At 35.4% G+C, this 22,286-nt stretch overlaps 4 protein-coding genes across 4 annotated transcripts; 2 read left to right on the plus strand and 2 right to left on the minus strand.

Annotated features, from left to right (window-relative positions):
* Window positions 1-52: 52 nt before the first annotated feature.
* LOC113495701 (uncharacterized monothiol glutaredoxin ycf64-like) lies at window positions 53-1,750 on the minus strand. Its single transcript, XM_026874588.1, has 2 exons — window positions 1,330-1,750; window positions 53-455 (listed from the first exon to the last, which is right to left on the minus strand). Exons 1-2 carry the CDS (start codon window positions 1,583-1,585, stop codon window positions 268-270), a joined length of 444 nt encoding a protein of 147 aa, XP_026730389.1. The 5' UTR covers window positions 1,586-1,750; the 3' UTR covers window positions 53-267.
* A 196-nt stretch (window positions 1,751-1,946) lies between these two features.
* LOC113495700 (serine/threonine-protein phosphatase 4 regulatory subunit 2-like) lies at window positions 1,947-3,842 on the plus strand. Its single transcript, XM_026874587.1, has one exon. The coding sequence runs from the start codon at window positions 2,051-2,053 to the stop codon at window positions 3,521-3,523; it is 1,473 nt and encodes a 490-aa protein (XP_026730388.1). The 5' UTR covers window positions 1,947-2,050; the 3' UTR covers window positions 3,524-3,842.
* A 569-nt stretch (window positions 3,843-4,411) lies between these two features.
* Window positions 4,412-11,159, minus strand: LOC113495702 (probable 4-coumarate--CoA ligase 3). The gene is made up of 8 exons (XM_026874589.1): window positions 10,880-11,159; window positions 8,026-8,172; window positions 6,997-7,197; window positions 6,687-6,795; window positions 6,014-6,240; window positions 5,373-5,551; window positions 5,072-5,227; window positions 4,412-4,898 (listed from the first exon to the last, which is right to left on the minus strand). The coding sequence occupies exons 1-8, from the start codon at window positions 11,142-11,144 to the stop codon at window positions 4,608-4,610; spliced, it is 1,575 nt and encodes a 524-aa protein (XP_026730390.1). The 5' UTR covers window positions 11,145-11,159; the 3' UTR covers window positions 4,412-4,607.
* A 1,169-nt stretch (window positions 11,160-12,328) lies between these two features.
* Window positions 12,329-18,236, plus strand: LOC113495906 (forkhead box protein N3-like). The gene is made up of 5 exons (XM_026874907.1): window positions 12,329-13,245; window positions 16,949-17,227; window positions 17,308-17,382; window positions 17,615-17,851; window positions 17,979-18,236. The coding sequence occupies exons 1-5, from the start codon at window positions 13,204-13,206 to the stop codon at window positions 18,234-18,236; spliced, it is 891 nt and encodes a 296-aa protein (XP_026730708.1). The 5' UTR covers window positions 12,329-13,203.
* The last annotated feature ends 4,050 nt before the right edge of the window (window positions 18,237-22,286 follow it).

A 22,286-nucleotide genomic window follows, 5' to 3' on the forward strand; every position in this document is an offset into this window, starting at 1 on the left:
TTGCAAATAAATACATATAATGGGTTTTATAAAGCCAATAAAAAAATACATAACTATTAATTAATATATTTGAAAAAATCAACAAAATACAGATCAGCTTGCTAGTAATAGATAAATAAGAAACACCCACATACTATTATATAAGAATATATAATAAAACAGTGTCAAATCAACCATAGGTTCAACAAATTCCACTACATATCCACATGGCATATAATACATATAAATTATTACAACCTACACATGACTATAATCAGCCTAAAGGTTTTACTTATTTTCTTCTTTCTTCTTAGACTCTTCAGCAGTTAGTAGCGCACTCTTTATACCAACCTTTTTGAGTTCTTCAATAAGTTCACCGGACTGGTGCATTTGTAGCATGATGTCACAACCTCCAACAAATTCTCCATTTATGAAAACTTGTGGAATTGTTGGCCAGTTTGAATAGTCTTTAATACCTGAAACAAATACTTGTTTAGAGCCAAATAAACTTTATCATACTGTTTTGAGAACAAAGATCAAAGTTTTTTAGCTTGTGCAATGTTGATTCTAGCTGCAAAACACATTCAATTAGTTCTCTTTCAATAGCAAATTCACTAGATTCAAGATTGGCTCAAACATTGAGCATAAAGAAGTAAAACAAATATTAGTAATGTATGATGAGAATGATGCAAGAATTACTATTGTATGATTTTTCAAACAAAGCTCAAATTAATGAAGACACAGAAGGGTTAATTGTGCCATTTAACACATTTATGTAATGTAAAATGTAATCTAGAGAGGAGATTGGCTGTGCAGTGTGGTCCATATTAAACTTAGCATTCAACTGCTTTTTTTTTTTTGAATACATAATACTTTATGAACTATTGCTTGATACTATATATAGCAGAAAGGAAGATTTTAAGTATTAGTTCTAGCATCAGTACTCAAGTATGACAATTTCCAATCCTGTTTATTTTATTTATAAATACTCAGAGATATTACAACCAAGTCAACTTATTACCTTATTTTGTATTTCATTATCTTGTTTATGTAATATCAAAATCAAAGTCTTTATTACACAGCACTTTACATTTTGCTGATCATGATAATATGGAACAATGCTTTTCTTTTATGATTAAGGTAACCTTATATTAATGTGCTATTGTAAGTACCAGAATAGCAATTAAGGCATTATCTTTTGTTAGTTACAGTCTGGTATAGATTATTTTAGAAGACTGATGAAAATAGAAAAGTTCAATATCCAAACAAATGCCTTATCACGCACATGACGTCCTTATTTGACATATCAAATAGTATTTAACAATAACTAGATATTGAATTTAAACTAACCTTGTCTGAGATTTTCGTCAGATAGGACATCGTGACTATCATAAGGTACTGCGTGCATCCTCATTATCTGTACGACGGCATTGCTGAATCCACATCGTGGCGCTTCTGGTACACCCTTCATGAATACTACTACTTTATTTTTTTTAACTATTTCGTCAATTTTTTCTTTAACAGGAACTTCGGCAAATGATCGGCATGTTAATTTTAATGAATTGTTATAAATTGGAAAAATACTTCTACGTAGCAAACTATTCATTTTTATTGAATTATTCTACGTGCTATTTTAAGTGTAAACGATAGTTCAAGTGTTTACTTAAAGCCAACAAAGATATTTCTTTTGTTTTATATTATTCCACTTCAACGTAAATGTCACCACTTTCAGTCTTTCTGCTTTCATTGGTTTTGGTTTGGTTAATTTGACGTTACGTTATGTTACACGATGGCCGATGCAATGACTAGAGTCATCTAAGTTATTATGGCTACGCGACTCCCAATATTTGATTAAAAAAGTACTTTACATGATGATTCTCACGATTTCTTGAACATTACAATTTCGAAATAAATGTGTACAGATTTGAGTGTGTGCGCTGGTTGGCCGCCATTATTCATATATTTTAATCTGTAACCAGAAAAATGTTTCCAATTTAGTCTATGGTTGTAGCTGTGTGGTTTGTTGTGTGGTGTGATTTGTAATTATTTTTTCTATTAATTTAATCTCAAAATGGAAAACGCTGAAGAAATATTCCATTTTCTTGAAGACTTCTCTAAGCGCAAACCCAAAACAATTCCACAAGAACTAAACGAGTACTTGGCGTATGTAGCACGAACCGGTGATCCAGTTTACCAATGGTCTCTTGTAAAAAGCTTATTCAAAGAAAAATTGCTCTCTGTAATCACTGATTTCTATGAAACTTCTCCAGGTATTGACATTCCCCCATATCCAAACGTTGATCCATTTAATTACGACATCATGAAAAACAGTCTGCTAGAACGTCTAGATTCCTTCACATCTGCACCATTTACAGTTCAAAGAATTTGTGAATTACTTACGTATCCTCGTAAGCAGTACAACCGCGTTGATAAGTTCATGAGAGCCATAGAAAAGAACATTTTAGTTGTTAGTACTAGAGAACCTGGAACTCAACGACATGCAGAGCCAGAAAATGGTGAACCAGTGGAACCTGTCGTAAATGGCTCTGACAACAATTCCGAATACAATGTTGATGTTGAAATGGAAGATATGTCGTGGAAAGAAAATGCTGAACAACAGACGATCTCAGAACCCCAGCCAGGTTCATCAGATGCCCATATTTCTGTGGATGACATTGAAGCTAGATTAAAAGCAAAACAAGAAACACCTATGGATACTCAAGATAAAACTACCAATCAGTATGAATCTGTAACTCCTCCTGAACTTAATGTAAATGCAGATGAACAGCCAGCTGAAGCCAAAACCAGTGATGAACCCAGCCCCCAAGCCTCAGTGTCTGCACCGGAAGAACCAAAAGTTGAAGCTACAACTTCATCAAGTTCCCATGATGAACCAAAGGTTGATGTAGATATGAAACCTGAAACAAGTGCTCCTGCCTTAATCATTCCAGAAATTAAAGTTGATGATGCAGAAATGACTGAGCAAAGACTGAACGAACAGTCCTCTACAGATACTAAAGTTCAAGAAACTATTGAAACATGTCATAAAGAACCTTCTAGTTCAGAGCCTAAACCTGAAGTAGAACCACAATCGGTTTCTATGGATGAAAACAGTTCTGATTCAACCACAAAAGAAGATAATGAACCAAAACTCATTTCTGAAGTTTCCACATCCAGTGAGGAGAGTTCATCTTCAAGTGACAACACTGATGGAAGTAGCAACTCTCCTAAGACAGATGAAAGGCACATAGATGTGCAAGAGGAATCCAGCCAGTCAGACACTCCATCAGAAGAGAATGTGGTCAAGGAATCTGAACAAATACCTGACTTAACTCCTGAGCAGCCTGCTGAAGAACCACCTCCTAAAGCTGAAATACAATCTGATAATTACTCAATATCTGATGTTAATTCTGAACTACCTCAACCACCCGCAGAAGGCCCGAAGACTGAGGAAGTTATAGAAGAAAAAAGAGAACCAGAAAAGATTGAAGAAACAAAGTCTGACATAACCAAGACAGAAACAGAACCGAACAAAGAGTCATAGACATGAGACTCTACTATTACACACTTTTTTATTATGTGACTGTTAGTTAATAAGTAGAAAAGTAAATTAATTTTTCTTAGACTCTATAAACCAATTTGTGTCTACTCAAGTGAAATGTGTAGTGTATGTTCCTTGTAACTTCTGATCCATGTCCCAACTCTTTAAGTATTTAAATGTCCTGTTCTTATCCATTGTTCAAGGACTTAATTGCAAATTTTCTATTAAATAATTGAAATGAAAATGAATGATTGTAACTTAGTATTATTTTATACCAATTATGTAATATGTGAGGAATAAATAATGAATCAATTTCGTATAATCACTTATCTATTAATTGGCAGAAAACTCTGGCAACAATTATTTTTTAAAGAATGTCTTTGAAGATTTGGTTCCATCTTTTTACTATAGTGATAGCAATAATAGAACTAAATGATTGCAGATTAAACTCAGCTATTGTATTTCTAGAGTAGCATAATTAATAAAAAAAAAATCAAGCAGCAAGTTTTGAGGAAGTGAGAGAAACTACTCACTTATTTCTTTTAGAAACCTAACTTTTTTGTCTGGTCCCGAACACTTAAGATAAATCTCTTGCTACATTGTGGGATATTATTATGTTTCTTCTAATTAGTGTTATACTAATGTCAAGTACCAGAAAACATCAAATGTAAATCATTGTGAGAGCAACACACAGACGATCTAAACCAAATACCAAACTCATTCTCACCTTAATTACATACTTTTTATTATAAGGATATATTATTAAATGATGTAACAGTTTACTCACGCGTATTTATCGGGGTATCCCGACTAGTTACATCGTTTAATTAAATAAAGAATCAATCTCACGATAGTACTATCAAAATATAAGGATATAAGTATAAAGACTCCTTAAAAAATAATCTTTAATTTTATTAAACAAATATCTATTTACATATTGTGTACAATGGTGTCTGGAATAAATCTTAAAATAAGTCTAATTAAAATTACATAATTCAGTCCTATACATCTACAAAATATAATTATCTCACTTAATCCAACTAATTTACAAAATACTAGTACATAATACTATAAGATGGCAACTTGTTTAACGTTGTTTCTTGTGACCAAGAACTTTGAGTTCATTCCTCATTATTTTGCCAGCTGCATTCCTTGGGATAGCGTCTAAAAATACCACGCCACCGTCAAGGTGCTTATATCTCGTGAGTTTCTGCGCGACTAAGTCGCACACATCTTTGTCAGTGAGTTTTTGTTTAGGCTTGAGTACGACGAACGCTCTGGGTACCTCCCCGGCCAAGGGGTCTGGCACGCCTACTACTGCTACGTCTGCTACTTCAGGACGCTCCATGATAATATTCTCGATTTCTGTTGGTGATACCTGGGATAAAGGAAAAAAAATATGAATTAAAGTCACTATCTATAAAGTTCCTAAACATAACTACGGAGTACAGTGTTAAACAAAAGAGTTTCAGAACAAAATCTCATAGATAAACCAAAGTACAACAGTCTAGCAAGGAGGATATAATTAGAAATGCAAGTGACTGTTCATACCTGATTGCCCTTAACCTTAATGAGTTCTTTCGTGCGGTCCACTATGTAGAAATAGAACTCGTCGTCGTAGTAGGCCACGTCGCCCGTGTGTAGCCAGCCGTCGCTGTCCACTGTCTCCTTCGTCGCCGCTTCGTTGTTCCAGTATCCTTTCATAACCTGAAAATAATGTCACGAATTTTAATAATTTTGTAGAAAAAATTCTAACAAGTGAAAAAATAAATTATTTGCCAATGTAGCACTAACAAAATCGACATTAAAGTAAAAATTTTGATAAAAGCAATAAACCTTTTTAGTAACTTACTTGCGGTCCTCTCAGCCACAGCTCTCCAGATTTATGAGGCCCTAGCATCTCGCCTGTGGTGATAGACACGACTCGAGCTTGAGTGCTTGGGACCAGCTGACCCACAGAGCCCACTTTGCTGTATGGATACTCGTATGGCGTCATCAGGGTAACAGGGGAGCTCTCAGTCATACCGTAACCTGAAAAATACAAGCCAACGTTATTTATCTACCATTCGAATAAAAAGATTACCTGTTAACCTAATGGTGGTAGTGGTAAAGGTCATCACGCTAAACCAACTAAACGCTACGTGATAGTGGGTCCGAACCCCGCGTAGGACAAGCGTTGGTTTGGTCCACAAATAGTTTTCTGAGTCTATGTATCTTCTACTTGAATCTGAATCTGCTGATCTCTGATTTGATTGTTTGTGAAACCCCCGAGGCAAAGGATTCTCTTACAGCGGGAGTCGTTTTAACAAAAACATGAAAAACGCCTGATGAAATGGAATTATTGCTTCTAAACAATCGTACTATTTTTAATGTTTAGGCACATATTGTGAGAATAAGAAAATAGCATTGAACTAAGAATATTTTATAGGATTGCAAATCCTATCCAGGATTGTAAATATGTATTTTGATTCAGATTTCAGTTGCATTTCTTACCTTGTAACAATTTAATCTGATCCTTGGTCTTCTCACATTTCAGCAAGAACTTCTCAAGCATGCTGTCGGTGGTAGGTGCTGCGCCCACCATGATGGTCTCGACCCATTGCAAGTGTTCCTTCTTCACCAAGGGATGTGTCGCCAAGAAAGCCAAGAGAGATGGTACGACGAACAAGGTAGTCGGCTGGTACTCCACAAGACATTTGATGTAGTCGTCTGGAGTGAATCTGAAAACGTAGAAGAAAATAAATTGAAAGGTATGTAGCAGCATAACATTATAGAGAGACTTTTTCCATACCTTTCCAAATCAACTCATGAACGGAGGTGTGCGAAACGATAAATTGCAAAAAAAACACAGTCAGCTCAAAGTGTTAAGAAACTAATTACCTTTAAAGGAAAAGTAAACGTAAAAAGAATTGAAAAGGTCACCTTGGTCAAGTTGATTAACTATCCAGATCCTCGTTAAGTAGACACAATAAAAGATAATTAAGTCCATAGTCCGTACTAAGGCTCCAATCATCATTATCTCGATATCTATTTACGTTTTCACATAATAAAAAAACACTAAAATTATTTATAAAAAAAGTAATTGGGCAACTGAGCTTTGCACCTATAAATTTTTTCATGTTCGATGTGTTTTGGCAAGTACCTACATTACACAGTAAACACACACCTGGGCATTGTAACAATGTGGTAGCCGAGTTTTAAGTTGTAGTTCAGGATACCATTGAAGCCATAAATATGGAAGAACGGTGGAACAGTCAGGAGCACGTCTCCTTTACCTGAAATATATATTTATAAAGATTAAATAAAAACGAAAAACATAATCTTCGGAAATTATTAACATCGGTTTTTCATGTTTTCTTTGCTTTTACACTAGCATTTTTTTACTGTACTAAACTATGCCAGCGAATTATTTGAAAAATTACGTTGCGTATGATATAAAAAATATGTTTTATAGTATTTTACATAACACGGTTTACCTTTTTCTCCACCATATTTCATCATCTTGGGGCACTGAGTTTGTTTCAAGTTAGACACAAGGTTCTTGTGTGTCAGCATGACACCTTTAGGCATGCCGGTCGTGCCACTTGAGTATGGGATTAGACAGACTTCGTCGCAATCCACCTTTGGCAAATCTGCCTCGTGGTCAGCCATCAGCAATGATTTCAGGCCGTATATTCCTGAGAAGAAAACCTTCACGTTAATTACCTGTAAGTAACTTTGCTTACAAGTAGACTCAAATTCACTTCAGACAATTGGAAGTCTGCAAATGGTAAGTTATTTCCTCATCATGGAAAGTTGCCTGTGAGAGCTACCATATTCATATATCATATCTAGTAGTAAAGAACTACTTGGGAACTCGTTTCACATTGACAAATTATTTCACTATCCTGATATTTCGTCACAGCGTCTATACCTGTATCTCATAGGGAATGTTGTTTTGTAGCCGAGTCGCATTTCACAATTTTGTCGCTCGATAGTCCCTAAGCGGTATAACTGCAGGTACTCATTCAATTATTAATAAGTGTAAAGTTTTGCTCTTTCTACCATTTATTAGTCCACAGACACTGTTACCATGGTTTATTGATCTTTATATAACTCAAATCACAATCATTGTGTGCCATCCATTAGTTTATTCGTGAAAGACAGATAAACATCCATCATATCTAACTTTTACTTTTAATTAAATCAATAACAAAATTATTTATCAACCTTACGGACACAGCACAGACAAACTAAGTGGGCACGTGTCGACACACATAATTATGTTTACTTATTTATTTCAAAGCAGTTTCCGTGTATAATAGACGTTATAATTATTGTTTACTGAGACTACACACTTCATTGTATTAAGATAACCTTTTCTTATCATAGACTGATTTATAAAAAAATACTTCCCATATTACAATTCTCTACAAAGTTGTTTTTTAACTGATTTACTAGTTAGATTCGTTTTTACACCTAGTAGTAACAGTTCCATTAATAGAGAAATTAAATATAGATCTTACCTTTTGATTTATCATCGTCGCCTCCAACCCAAATAGTCCCTTTGTAATCTTTCAGGGTCTTACCGACCTCCTGGGCGACTGGCATAAACATCTCGATTGTAGCGATGGCCTTTACATTGCAATCAGAAAACTGACGTCTTATCTCATCTGAAATCAATGTGTATTTTTTATAATGAATAGAAAACTAATTTGAAGTTGCCCAATACTAGATACGAATAGGTACGGCAAACATCTTTATGACAAAATGCTGCCATATTCAAAAGCAAATTGTGTTTCCTCACCATCATGCAACCTTTTTTCCGGCTACATTTGGACTTCCAATCTAATCGACAGCAGCTTACTACCAGTGTTGTGACAACGACTGTCAAAGGCGTGTAAATAATAGCCCATATTCACAATTTAACGTGCCTTCTGAAACCCGGAGGAACTCATGACATAGATAGTCCATCCATGGACAGAAAGTATCATGTGTAGGTTAACCTGCGACCGCCCCTAGCTCCTCAAAGCAAAAGTAAAATTATTTTGAATAACGATAAATTTCTTATGGATTTTGGTGGACAAGATTTTTTTTAATTTACTATCACTAGTGACTACCCAAGACCCTGGACTAGATAGCATTCTGGATACTTTAGCTTGTATCAAATCATAAGGTCTATAGTTTTATACGTAGATAGAGCGTCTTCCTTCAGTCATCATGTCATTTAAACGATATTTATTGCAATGAACTACAAACACAGATAACGGTAGACCACGATGCAATTAGGTAACCAGCCGTCTGATTTCCTCGACCTTGACTGCAGTTGAGTAATTATTAGCGATTATTAATTGCTCGTTTGTTGAACGTGTATTTGTATGTATGTACCCTGTTGTCAGATTTTCTTTTAAAATACTGCATCCTGGTAAAAAGGGACGGAAGTTTCCGAATACTTTAAGTTCACGATATAGTTGCCGGGGATCGCGGTAATTTGCATTGGATTTCCACAAGGTATTTCCTTAAAAATGGATCTTGTAATTCTATTTGCATAGTCTTTTTGCTCCGTCCCTTCCAGGAGGAAGATTTTTGAATTTCCCCACTGTTTATGTAGATAGCCAGGGTCCGCGGTATTTTGCGACACTTGTGACTTGACAGTGGAGCGCTTTTGGCAAGAAGGGCACAGCCATGTAACCCGGTGGTATTACTACTCCTACTTTCTTGGGGTTAAATGACTTCAATATCGCTTCTTAATAAGAAGTAGATATTTTAAAACATGCTTTGCAAGCCACAGAAGCATGCAAAGCAATTTTAGAAAACAAAAGAAGACATCCGTTAAAATTTTTCATCGTCCATTTAATTATTTCTCTTTGTACTTTAATTTTCTTTTTCTGTAAGACCCTGCAGATTTTGAGCAGCTGCAAGTAACTTTTTGAGTCCATTTAACCAATTTTGAGATTCGATCGACATTATCAAGGTTTGATGCTGATTAAACCAGCCAGATAATAATGTATTGTCCTACTATTTATGTTGAACTTTAACGAATTGATCACATTACTTACCTCAGTTCTATAAAAAGTTAAATATTAGCGTAATCGTCTTATCAGTAGATATTTATTATCGAAGAGTATTTATGGAATTCTACCAATATTTTTTTATCGATACAGGTAATAAACAGATCAATAGGATTACTTCCGATGTCTTCTCGGACCTGACCAAGCCCAAGAATCGTATAAGCAATTCTAGGTGTTATTGCTTATACGCCTCTTTGGGTTAAAGCCGTCGAATGTAACTTTAAGGTTGTCAGTTGTTGTATATCAGCCTCATTTCTTTTTTAATTTCCTTGGGAAGGAAAATTTTAACATTGAATAATGCTCTTTGCATGTTGATATTAATAATTCATTTTCTATTCCATAGTACAGTCTTTTTATCTTGAATAGATGAAACTATTCTCTTTCTCAATGTTTATCTATTTACATGACGTCTAAGCAAATATCGCCAACGTGAGTTACCTACAAAAGTTATCTTATCAACACCATTACAAACCTACATAACAGTATAAACACACCATGTATGACTAAGTAATTATTCTAGTATTCAAATGTTTTTTAACGGTTATCAGCAATAGGTAAAGTGCAATTTATTCACCACTGCAGGTTTTAGAAGAATATGCGAATACCAACATATCACGGATAAAAACTTATGTAGTTCATCATCTATCGTTTAATTATCTGCTACAAAGTTCATTGAATAACGATATTGCTTACCCACACCTCATTATAAAACAATCGTGATAATCATGTCAGTTTAACAGCCGGTAAGGTAACAACACTTTAAAAAGCATATTTACCAGACATACCATAATCGATATGTATGTTGTTATCGACGTTAACCATCATCTAATCACATACATTTGGAACTTCAGTTTTTTTAACCTGCCCAGAGAATCGTGAAGTTATTGATTAAAATATAGAATTCAACAGTTCGATTCCTTGTTCTTGTTTATTAACCTTGAGACAGTCTAATCTCATAAATGTCATAAACAATTCACGAATCATAAATTTAGTAAAATCTTGGTTAAGATAAGAAAGGATAGGAAATATAAAACTGATCCTCATGTAACGATAACTACCTAGGTACTTATTGACAACGTAAGTTTACATTTAAACATGAAACGACAATCCAAACTAAATATTAAGAAATTCTGTATTGCACACGCAAGGATTCGGCGGCTTTGGCGAAGAGGAGACCGGGGTGTAGTTTGCGAGTGCAAGCAATGAAGCAATGCTCTCGCTAAATACTTCACGTACATATTTTGACCAAATCATTGCGAGTGTCTGAAAACCTTTCTATTACAGAGTTAATGTTGCGTAGAAATCTTACCTGCTGTATACAGAGGGTTCGCAAACGTTACAACGAGTCCAGCCCTCATCGCTCCATGGATCAACACGACGAATTCCGGAATGTTGGGTAAGATGAGGCCGAGTCTCTCGCCATGGGCCAGCTTCAGAGGCCCAGCGAGCGCACATGCACATCTCTCTATCATCATTCGCGTCATGCCATAGTCGTAGGACCGCCCCGATGCACCGCATGTCTGGGTAATTGGTAATGTTAAATAAAATAAGTATAAAATAATTAATGTTATCATAATGAAAGGTGATAAAGGTTTTTTGTAGTTAAGCAATCTAGTAACTGAATGAATGACTATAAGAAATAAGAAAATATATCAAACCTAACTGACTATTTCAGTTTCAGTCCGCCTTTGTCTGGATGACTGTATCGCTTTATTGAAGCGCAACGGACCAAAGTGCAACAAGCAAGGGCAAGTTATATTTACCCGTAAACATGTAAATAAACTAGACGCGGTACACGTGGTCCGAAAATATAGGTCAACGGACTTTATCCTGTATTTATAGATAAATTTTATTACGTAATCTTTGTTATACAAAAAACTAGTCACTCCAAAGTCCAGTGTTTGATATTGAGGTATCAGAGACTGGATGAACAAGCTCACACGAATATTTGGCACGATATCTAAATAGTGGGAGCCTCTGCGTCTTTTTATTCATGAGCAAAAAAATCGTGATGGTGTTTGAAATAACAACACAGCATTGAACATTTTATACGACATTAAAATGGCAATAGATGATGAATTCAAAACTGAGTACAACTTACGTAAAGAATTTATAGCTTTGAAATAGTTATTACCATGTGGTTATTTGCAAGTCATATGTATATCGCGTGCAAATATATTTGTACTTGTTGTTACTTTTATACACATGTTTTGTAAGTGAATACTTGAAAATTGAATAAGTACTTTGATTCACATTACGCATTAGTGAAACGACATAAAAAGCATTTTAAGTAGCAGTAATATAGATTATACTGATAGCTGTCTCATCTTCCGTAGAAATAGCCCAAGTCATTATCGACGAATAAGCAAACGGGTAAGCAAGTCTGATTTGTCCTTATTGTTGTTCACAAACAGGAAAAATAATAGTTCCTACTTTACTTTACGTTCCTACTTTTGTACTCAATATGTGTAAAAGCCAATGTACCAAAATAATCTGTTAAACCTAAAGAGAGTTGCATGTTATCGGGAAATCCCCTCAGTTAAACTACGATAAGCTGACGTTCTGCAGTTTATTATGGCCTAGGTACTTTTATCATTCGTTATTGAATTCCTACTCACGAAATTAATTTTCTAACGTCATATATGAAAAATCTATTACCATTAAAGCTGGCACACACCATTAAGTAGGATAATAATAAACCAGGCAAAAGACATGACACATGACATATACATGACATATACGCGTGGTCTGTTTAAACTTGTTGTATAAATTCTATCTCGCCCAGTTGGAGAGCGTATTGATTTCGGGCATTAGTAACCTCGATACGACTTCAATATACTGAAGTCGCAATTACTGTGCTCCTAGTAATAATACCTATTGATTCAACACATGACTAGCTGCTGACAAATATAAACACACTGTTTGTTAAGCATTTTGGTATAATTACTCCATTTCCTTAATACAACCAAGATCACAAAAAAGATACTAGATACCTAGCGAAATGGTTTCCATTTAGTCATTACATTACTAGCCCGATCAAACCAATGCAGTATTATAAAATTTCAGCCAGCTGAATGGTATAAAAGCCGTATTAACGGAAGCCAAGCAATCGATTTCGTATGAAATCAAACAGACATCTCAGCGGCATTGAAATGGTTAATAATGAATGTGATTCGTCAATACACCCGACATTTAACAACAATTCATTGACACCTTGCGAGCTCCTAACTGTATTATCTTTGATCAATGCCTTGTATTTATTAAACACTTGTAACCGCTTTACGTCCGGTTGTTACCAATTTCTTTTTTTATCGCTGTAAGCCCGTTCGATACGAAGACAAATTTCCTACCAATTTGTATAAAAAAATAATCGAATAATACCTTAAATGTACTATAAAATGCATTTTAAAACAAGCCATGGCAACAGTATAAATACCGCTTCGAAATGAAAATGAACCGTAACAAAACACAGACTGCACGTTTTATAGTTAGTTCCTAATAATTTAGAATGGCAAACAGCATTAGTTTTTGCACTAACGTGATTAATTGCAACGGTTATGTATTAACTCGACGTAGTACTGAACAAAAACTTGTTCTATTCCAGGTATAAACTTAACAAAAAATGGCGTGGATATGGAGGACACAAAAATGATAGACAACCAAATCATTGTGAAGGTGAGTGTACAATCGAACACATTTGAACAACGTCCTTATATTAAACTATACATTGAGTGCAAAAATCACTACACTGGCCTGCAAAATGCATTAGCTAATGATCGACAATCAAGGGAGGGTGTGGTCCTACCAACAACTTACATGTACACAAAACAGTACGATTCATACCATTTATTGACACAAAATATTATCAATATAGCAATAAAACTAGAAATGAAAGTCACACTTGATAAAAGGGCTTCAAAGTTCATTTTTCAATGCCTTCAGTAATCTATTAGGTGTCGTGAGTTATGCAATTGGCGTACCGGTAAACATTATCGTAGATATTAAGAGAACCGCATGATGTTATCACCTATACCTGTCGTACTTGCGTAGTTCAATATAGGGAGATTCAACGTTAATTTGATACTCACGGTCTATCTAAACATGTCAATGATAATATTATCAAGGTCTCTAACAAAAAGGGACAGGCACGTGACTAGGTAGCATCAAACCAGGTTGATCCGTAGATGGGTGATCATTTTCTCACCGATTCCCCTCCGCTGTGGAGAGTACATAAAGCTGTTGATTTGAGCTGTCATGTGACAATTTTTCGTCGTCGTTATTATTAACTGTTTTAGGTGGAAGGAAGTGTTTCCTTATTCCGCTGTATTGATAATCGCTGAGTAGACGACAAGATTTAAAAGAAAGTCATTTTCCCAAAATGTTTCGATGACAATGTAATTTTGCATAACCTGATGATACTTGAAGTTCCTACTGTTTAAATTACACAGGTTTCATCTTCATGTCTAAGAAGAAAATAGATATACTGTTCATCAAAGTAAATAACAGATTTTTAAAGAAAATAACGATTAACCTAAGCTACAAATGTACTACAATACATTTTATTAGATGTCTGTATACGGCCTCATATGTAACCCAAGATCAAAGATAATATCTGAACCGAGGTTGAGGATTAATTAATTAGTAATTATTAGCGCTTCTATAGTATTAGATATTACATAAAAATATATTACTTTCGGTTATGTTCATTGGCAGTTAATGAGATAATACGAAGACACTTCACATTTGTATCGGCATGGACTTGTAGTCCCAGTTTTGTTTATTATTTTTTTGTACCCTCAGAGACATGAAAAGTACACAGATTTCGGGAAAATGAGTACAGTTCTGAAATTGAAAGGATTTGTTTTACGTTGTCGAAGAAGTGTAATTGCGCGTCCTTCCTTAAAATAGAGACGCAAAATCGTCTCATTAGGTACTTCATTATATCTGTTATCCGTATCTCTTTTAATATACAACTTTGATACGATAGTCTTCACCTATCGGAGTACCGAACTCAAATTCCCTAATATTGGCTATCGAGTAAAGGTAATGACAATGCGAATACGTAGGCGGGCACGTGGTACGGCTTTACCGTAAGCGCCACGTCTATCTCGGTAGGTAATGCGCAAAGATTGCACAGTGCGCAACTCTAGATAAGCTTCTAAAGCCTGCCATTGTAACTTTAGTAACCTACTTTCTGTAAATTGTAGGACACGACAGGTGGGATATTATCTATGTTTTCTGAGATAGAGCGATCGTCAGATGTTTGTTTTCGCGTCACTGCGTATTGTAGCAACATGGCGCGGAAACTAATGCGTCTGTTTGAGCTTTATTTTAATCAGAGTCGTCTTAAGTTGTCGACAAATGATAAAAATACGAATCGTTCTATTGAACTGATTATTACATTACTATATACAATAATGTCCATGATTGTCACAGACGCCAGAAAACGCTTTCCCGCCGTCCATTCGTGTATACAATAAATTAAATAAGTTGCATGACTAGTGTTTCCTAAAAATGAAATGCACTCGAAAGTAATTTAGCTTCGTACAATGCTCGCATGCAGAAATTTAATGAAGTGTTATTACCAAGTAAGTTCCAATAGCAACGGCTTAAACTATATAGTTTCACAGCTCAATAAATGTAGGTTTATGACACATTTACAACATAGACACGATTGTATTATTTTTGTAGACATGCGTTTCGGATGTATGAAATTTTCAACAAAACTAGGATTTTATAGCCCAAAGACAAAACGATATGTCTGCGAATATTCCATATTTAAGAAGTCCTGTCGACAAAAGTAATAAATGCGAACCATTGTGTCGGCGAAACACCTAGGAGAAACTTGCTATCGAAGAATCTCGCAAAAATACGTCCTCTCGTCGATCAGTCTAATGCACAACGACTGTCGGAGAACGGTTACAGAATCCAAGCAGAGACCTCTTTATAAAAATAATGCCACAATTACTCCAATCCCTGTTACCAGCTCCTTATATCCAAAAGCCACGTAATAAAAAAGCCAATCAACTTAAACAGTGAATCGTGACTTGCAATCTGTTGATAGTTATTACTTTGTTTAACGCCCTTCTGAATATAGGTAGTAGGTAGAACATAGCAACAACCTTTACAAGCTGTAACGTGTAAGGAACTAATTAATTAAATATTTCGATAAGTTAATCGTTATTAGCAAAAAGTGCTTTACACAGCATAATTTTATAATGTAGGGTATTTTAAGGTGAAATAGGAAAACTATTCGCGACACTCAAGGTTCGAACAAAGTCATGACCACATAACTACGTTTATTCTTTTTGTAATTTTTGTTATTGCTGCAATATAAATACATAATCTTTGCCAACTTCAAAGCTATCACGATTTACGATGTACAATTCACACCCAGTTGCGGAAAGTCGGATAGACAGCGAAACCCTCATTAGAATTTTGTTTTAACGCAACCAAAAAATGAAAACAAATGTCTAAAAGTTGAAAACTAACATTACGTGGCAAAACTTCAAAAAGATCATTAACAAGAAGGTAAAGTCCAAAACGAATTAATTATTTCTGGCTATTCTTTAAATTATCGTTAATTGAATCGATCATTCTGACTTTCAGATTTACAATATTATGAGTAACCAGTACTGACTGCTGTTATAAAATTATACATCATAACTAAGATCAATAGAATTTTCTTTTGTTACGGTTGGTGTTTACAATCGGGTTGTTTTATTAACACAAGTGCTTGTTGAACTGATGTCGTGCAGCGATTGTACGGAGGAAGCACTAATTTACTCCCGACCTAGTTTTTTCTATTGGTTTTTAACTTAATTTGTGAAACTTCCAAATATTGGAGGATAGTGCCTAGGAAGTATTTAATTTTCTTCGCTTTTTATTGGTTGATAATGTCATTCATTCTGTTTCGGCACTTGGCAATGACGATTTAATTTTAATATCGGTTTATTTACAAATGTTTCACCTGAGTCTATCTTGCATGTTAATATTACTCTGTAAAATTGAGTAAGGCAAAATTTCTAATACTCTACAAAATATTAATTTCCAGCTGTTGCTCGCGGCTTCGCCCGTTGTAATATATGCGAAAAAAATTCCTTCTTTAGTCTCCATACAAAATTCATAGAAATGGGTTCATCCGTTTGGGTTCGAAAAGGTTATAAGCAGACACTTAACGTACAAAAAAGTCACATACTTTCGCATTTATGATATCACTGTGATAAGTTGGGTTAAGTATTTAAACAAAGTCAATACACATTCTTTCGTTCGACACAAGTTGTTCGTATTTAACTTCTTTGTAACAGCTCAAACACCAAACAACTTCAGTTGTATATATTAACTTTACGCTACCTACTATAATTTTTGTTGTTCACAGAGAGAAACCAAAACTCCCCCGCCAGTAGCGCGAGTACCGTCCCCTCCGCGCACACCATGCAAGGCGCCCCCCTCCCCGCCGGTGAACACGCACACCAAGCCGCCGTACTCGTTCTCCTGCCTGATCTTCATGGCCATCGAAGCCGCACCCGCTAGAGCTCTTCCCGTCAAAGAGATTTATGCGTGGATCGTGCGGCACTTTCCGTACTTCCGACACGCGCCCCAGGGCTGGAAAAACAGTGTGCGGCATAATCTCTCGCTAAATAAGTGCTTCCACAAGGTATGTAAACATTTCACTTCAAAAAAAAATGATGTGATATCTAGTAATATGTGTTATTAAAGTAATTTTTCGTCATCCAGGTTGCGGCTGCACCGGGTCTTGGTAAAGGCTCACTTTGGACAGTAGACCCGCAGCATCGTGCTTCATTACTACAGGTGGGTTTGTGAATATTTATCGGCGGGTAGTGCATTGTCGAATTTGTAGCAATAGTACGAAATATCTTAGTTCGAAGGCACAGCCATTTGCCCATAGTGATAATTATAATGTGGCAGACAAGCAGTCATAATGCCAAATAATATATCACAGAGAATGGCGACTATCTATTTGTTCCTGATAATGTGGTATGCGGACACCGTATGAAGTTTTAATCAGAAGTCGTCTCCGCAGGCATTCGGGCGGCAGCCCATCCCCGCGGCGGGGGAGGTGGAGATGAGCTCGGGCGGCGAGGCGGCCGAGCCCGAGCGAGCCTCGCCCGAGCGCGGCGAGCGGCCCGAGCGAGGCGAGCGGCCCGCGCGCGCGGCCCTGCTGGCGCGGCGGCTGGCCGAGCCCGAGCCCGGCGCCGACGAGTACCTGGCCGCCGCCACCGTGCTCGCCATGAAGTACGGGCCCGCCGTGCTCGACCAGGTAACGTCTTAAACATACTAATTAAAATAACATGTATTATGAAAAAAAAATGATTTCGTGTCAACCTCACTTGTGCGTACTAAGAATGTTTTACTTTGAATGATGACATTGAGCGTGTATTATGCAGTTGCCGCCGGCGGCGCACCTGGTGATCTCCCGCTGCGCGCGCGACGAGCACTCGTACAGCGGCGGCGAGGAGCGGCGCACGGCCGAGGCGCTGCTGAACCTGGCCGGCGTGCAGCCCGCGCCGCCGGCCCCGCCGCCCCGCACGCGCCGCCCGCCACGCACGCGCAGCCGGCGCACAGCTAGCCGCGCCCGCGCGCCCGCCGATAACTCCACGCTTCCAGACTTCGCCGGTATGGACTTGTATACTCGTAAGACATGATGTGTGTACAGTAACTCTCGTATCGACGTCGTCGTCTCAGTCTGTACCCATTACCGTCGCATTTTAATTTATCTTCGGTGTGTGATACGGACTACATCAGCGATGTTACCCCTTCCAACTTAAGGCGTGTTATCTTATATTTAAATACCTGGTAGATCATTTATTTTGCGACAAAGACCAGTGCTTGAAATTATCAAGAGTTTTCAGAAATATTGACGTACTTGCGTTATGTTATGCGGTTCTAAAATACTCTTCCCACAAGAGCACTTCTATAAAATATCCTTCTAAAGTTATGTATAAATTTTTGAATCTGTGGAATTTAATTTTCAAGGAAAATAAAATGAATGGGGCATAGCCTCTATAAATTCAGTGATTCTATATTGACATATGAGTTCGTAGAACGACAAATATTATAAATAATACATATTTGAGATATTCTTATATGTCTGTTGTCGCAATTTATTAAATAGGCAAGAAAGTTTACCATTCTCTAGTCCAATAAAGACATCCATATAAACAAATCTCAGTGAGATACAGATGTCTTTACTATATACAAATTATATTCAATATGAAATAGTTATTGTGCTTAGGTAAAAGGCTCATGCTGTCTAGTTAGGACTGACTATTTTCTCATTCAATGTTTACCGAGTGTACAACATCACATTTATCATGACGACATCGACAGGTGTTCGCAATCCATGTTGTTAAAATAATTACACTTTACATAATAGTAGTTACTTTATAGTGATAGATGTGATACTACTGATACTATTTAGTATGAAATATTATTTAAAAGGATTGAAAATAGTTGAATAGTTACGCCCTTATGCATTTAGGTTTTCCCCCATTTACTATAGTCAATCAATCGTAATATATTATAAGAAATAATTATTCTTAAAATAATTTTAAAAGTGTTGCCGTGTTTCCGTCGATCAATATTGATTTTATGCCGAATGTTGCCAGAATAATATATGTTTATTACATTAAATAGAGTTGCTATTGTGCATAATTAAAGACGGAAGTGTGGTGCATTATAGGTATTAAGTTATAATTATTCTTTATTAGTTAATTACTTTGTTTCGTCTACATCTATAAAGATACTTTAAGGTACATTTCTCCGGTAAGTTTAATGTTGAAAATTGTTGATTCTAAACTGAGCAATATTAAATGTATAAATCTTTATAATATACCTTGTGATCTGAACATACAAATATGTATACAGGGCGATCAAAATGTATTTTTATCTATAAAAATTATGTTACTCTCAGAAGTGATAGTACATGTATATACTTACATTATAGCATATAGTTGCATTAGCCAAAGCAAGCCGTATTTTGTGTTCATAAACCAAGGGATCTATTTCATACAATCGCCTCCAGTGTTTACAGAAAACTTATATATCATATTGATAAGGAAATATAACAACGTGTCTGTTCGTGATTAGATGAAATATGTACTCAAACAATTTTACCATTGTATTCACTAGCCAGTAGCAGTTCCCGTTGTCTCGCAGTTAAGATTTAGTAATTAATGGCAATCGCCTCAGAATTATAGGGAAGTTAATAATTGTAACATTAATTTTCAATATATAACGTAGCTGCTTCCTCTATAGCCTATAACTACCGTACATAAATGTCTGTAAGTTAAATAAATTTAAAAGTCCTTATACTATTTATTAGAGCTCTATTTTCAGTACTATGAAACAATGACACGAAAAATTACGCATGACGTATGAAAGTTGCTATTGTAAGCAGCCAAAAAAAAATCAATACCTCTTATATTGGTGTGGTTAATACGCTAATAAATTATTTACTAGTATTTTCACACTTAGTAATGTATTATATACGTGGTATGAGGCCGTTTTCTCTCAAGTGCCTACTAAAATGCTTCTATTCTATCGTTAGATAATTGTAACTGGAGTACGGAGTGTTGTTAGAGGGATGAGCGCCGGAATAATATAATTTGTAATAGTTAATGTAATATTCATAAAATGGGACGTATTCATGGATGTTAACATACTACTTACATTTAATAACACCAAATAACTAGTGATAAGTAGGCTGTGACATACTTTAGAATATAATACATGTCGATAGATAAGTCCCTTTAAATGTCTAGTTCATACTTAAGATCCCCACAATGTGAAACGTCAGTAAAATCATATTTATCCGGTGCTCTCGGCGACGCCTTGAAAGAATACACCAAATAGTGTTTATTGTGATAAAACTTCAGTTTAGGCTAAAATTTGTTTAAATGTCTCGTAATATTAGTTTGGGGTTTTGGTATATAAATAATATCCAATGGTCTCCTTCACCACAGTTTACAAAAAATGTATTGAATGTGAGCATGTAAAGACACGCATACGTAAACTTTGGTGTGGGAATGTCTTGATATAACATCTAGTGTAAGCAATTATAATTTTATTTGAATTGCTTGATTAGTACAATTTCATTGGAGTTTCGCGGACGTATTTACGCGTAGGAGTACTAGACTGATGTAATGACTGATTTGTGATGAAGCAATATTATTTATTAGTGAAATTGATATATTTTTCGTTCACACAAACCTGCGGCTTGTTTTTCGCATGCCGACTGCCGTAACGTGACGGGATGTGACGTTACAATGTTTTAGAATATGCCAAATGAATATTATAACTACAAAAAGTTTTAGAATTTGCTAATGCATTTTAGTTGTTTTTTATTAAATAATCTAAAGTTGAAAAGAAAACATGTCTGCAGGAAATAAAATGTATATTTTGCCTAAACGCAGCGCAAGCTTAATTGCAATATAAATTTGACCTCAATGGATAAAATCAAATGCTTCAAAATCAGTAGCGTAGTGATTCATTTTTTTTTTTCTAAAAGCTTAACATTAATTGACTTTCCTCGAAACTTTCATTTTCTTTAGGCAAATGAATATGTGTGCCAAATGTTTATGAAAATGATAAATAAACATTATTACCATAATATATCAAGCAAATTCAAATACCAGTAATATGAATGTATTTATAATAATAAAATACTATGTAACGCATAGATAGATTAGGTCGTAAGTGATATTATAAGTTAATATAATTTAATTGCTAAATAATTAAAATACATACATTTTTGCTGTATTTAGGAGCGTCTTCCATCTTACTCGTATTGTTTTCTCTTAGATAATTAACCGTTATAGAAATGAGTTTGCGTAAAATACTCTTGGAGAGATCTTGAGAGATTAGTCCGTATGTGTGCTACCTTTGAGGTATAATGTAAACATTCGGCGACTGTGTTATAAACACGTCTTTGATTTAAACATGAATGTCGTATTAAAATACACTGATAGTGAAGAGCAATACCACTTTACGTGAACTTCTTTCTCTAATAGGCCACAACTAGCCTTTCTTTCGGTGGTATGTAGATAAAATTTTACAGCAATAATTAGTACCTAATTGTAGTACTTTGCTGGTAGATGCTACGTATATAATTATGTGTGATAAAACGCGATTTATTTATTAAGTGCTGTGTTAAAAATAAATTTTGTGATCGAAAGTAATAATGTGCAATATGCCTCAGCTGTTGTCAATGTTACAAACGTAAAGAATTTAAAATATGTGTTTAATCATTTTAGTTTCCGCTTAAATCTGTTGGAAATTGAGTTATTTAATTTTAAAGTAAAATATAACGAAAGTTACCAACTTATGATCACAAAATTTATTTCGAAGGTTATATCAATATGATATTAAAATTGTTATACGGCTCAGAATATGTGGTTAAAGAAGTTTTTTTATCGATTAATTTATTTTAGATTAATTAGTGAAGCTGTTATATTTTGTTTGTAAAACGGAATTTTTAAACAAAATATAGGTCTTTATTTGAATTAGGTGATATTTGTTTGGAATTATCGTTTTACGTACGATATTATGGCGTCACCACTGTACATTAAATTTGTTTGTGTATCACCTGAATGATGGTGAAATGTTAAAGAATGTAGTTCAACAGTGATGTGTTATTTTACAGTAGTGACGTCATAGTTTGCTAAAAGCTAGCCCTATGTTGGTATGTCCGAACT

Source organism: Trichoplusia ni, chromosome 7, assembly GCF_003590095.1.
Source record: "Trichoplusia ni isolate ovarian cell line Hi5 chromosome 7, tn1, whole genome shotgun sequence".
Lineage (NCBI taxonomy): Eukaryota > Metazoa > Arthropoda > Insecta > Lepidoptera > Noctuidae > Trichoplusia > Trichoplusia ni.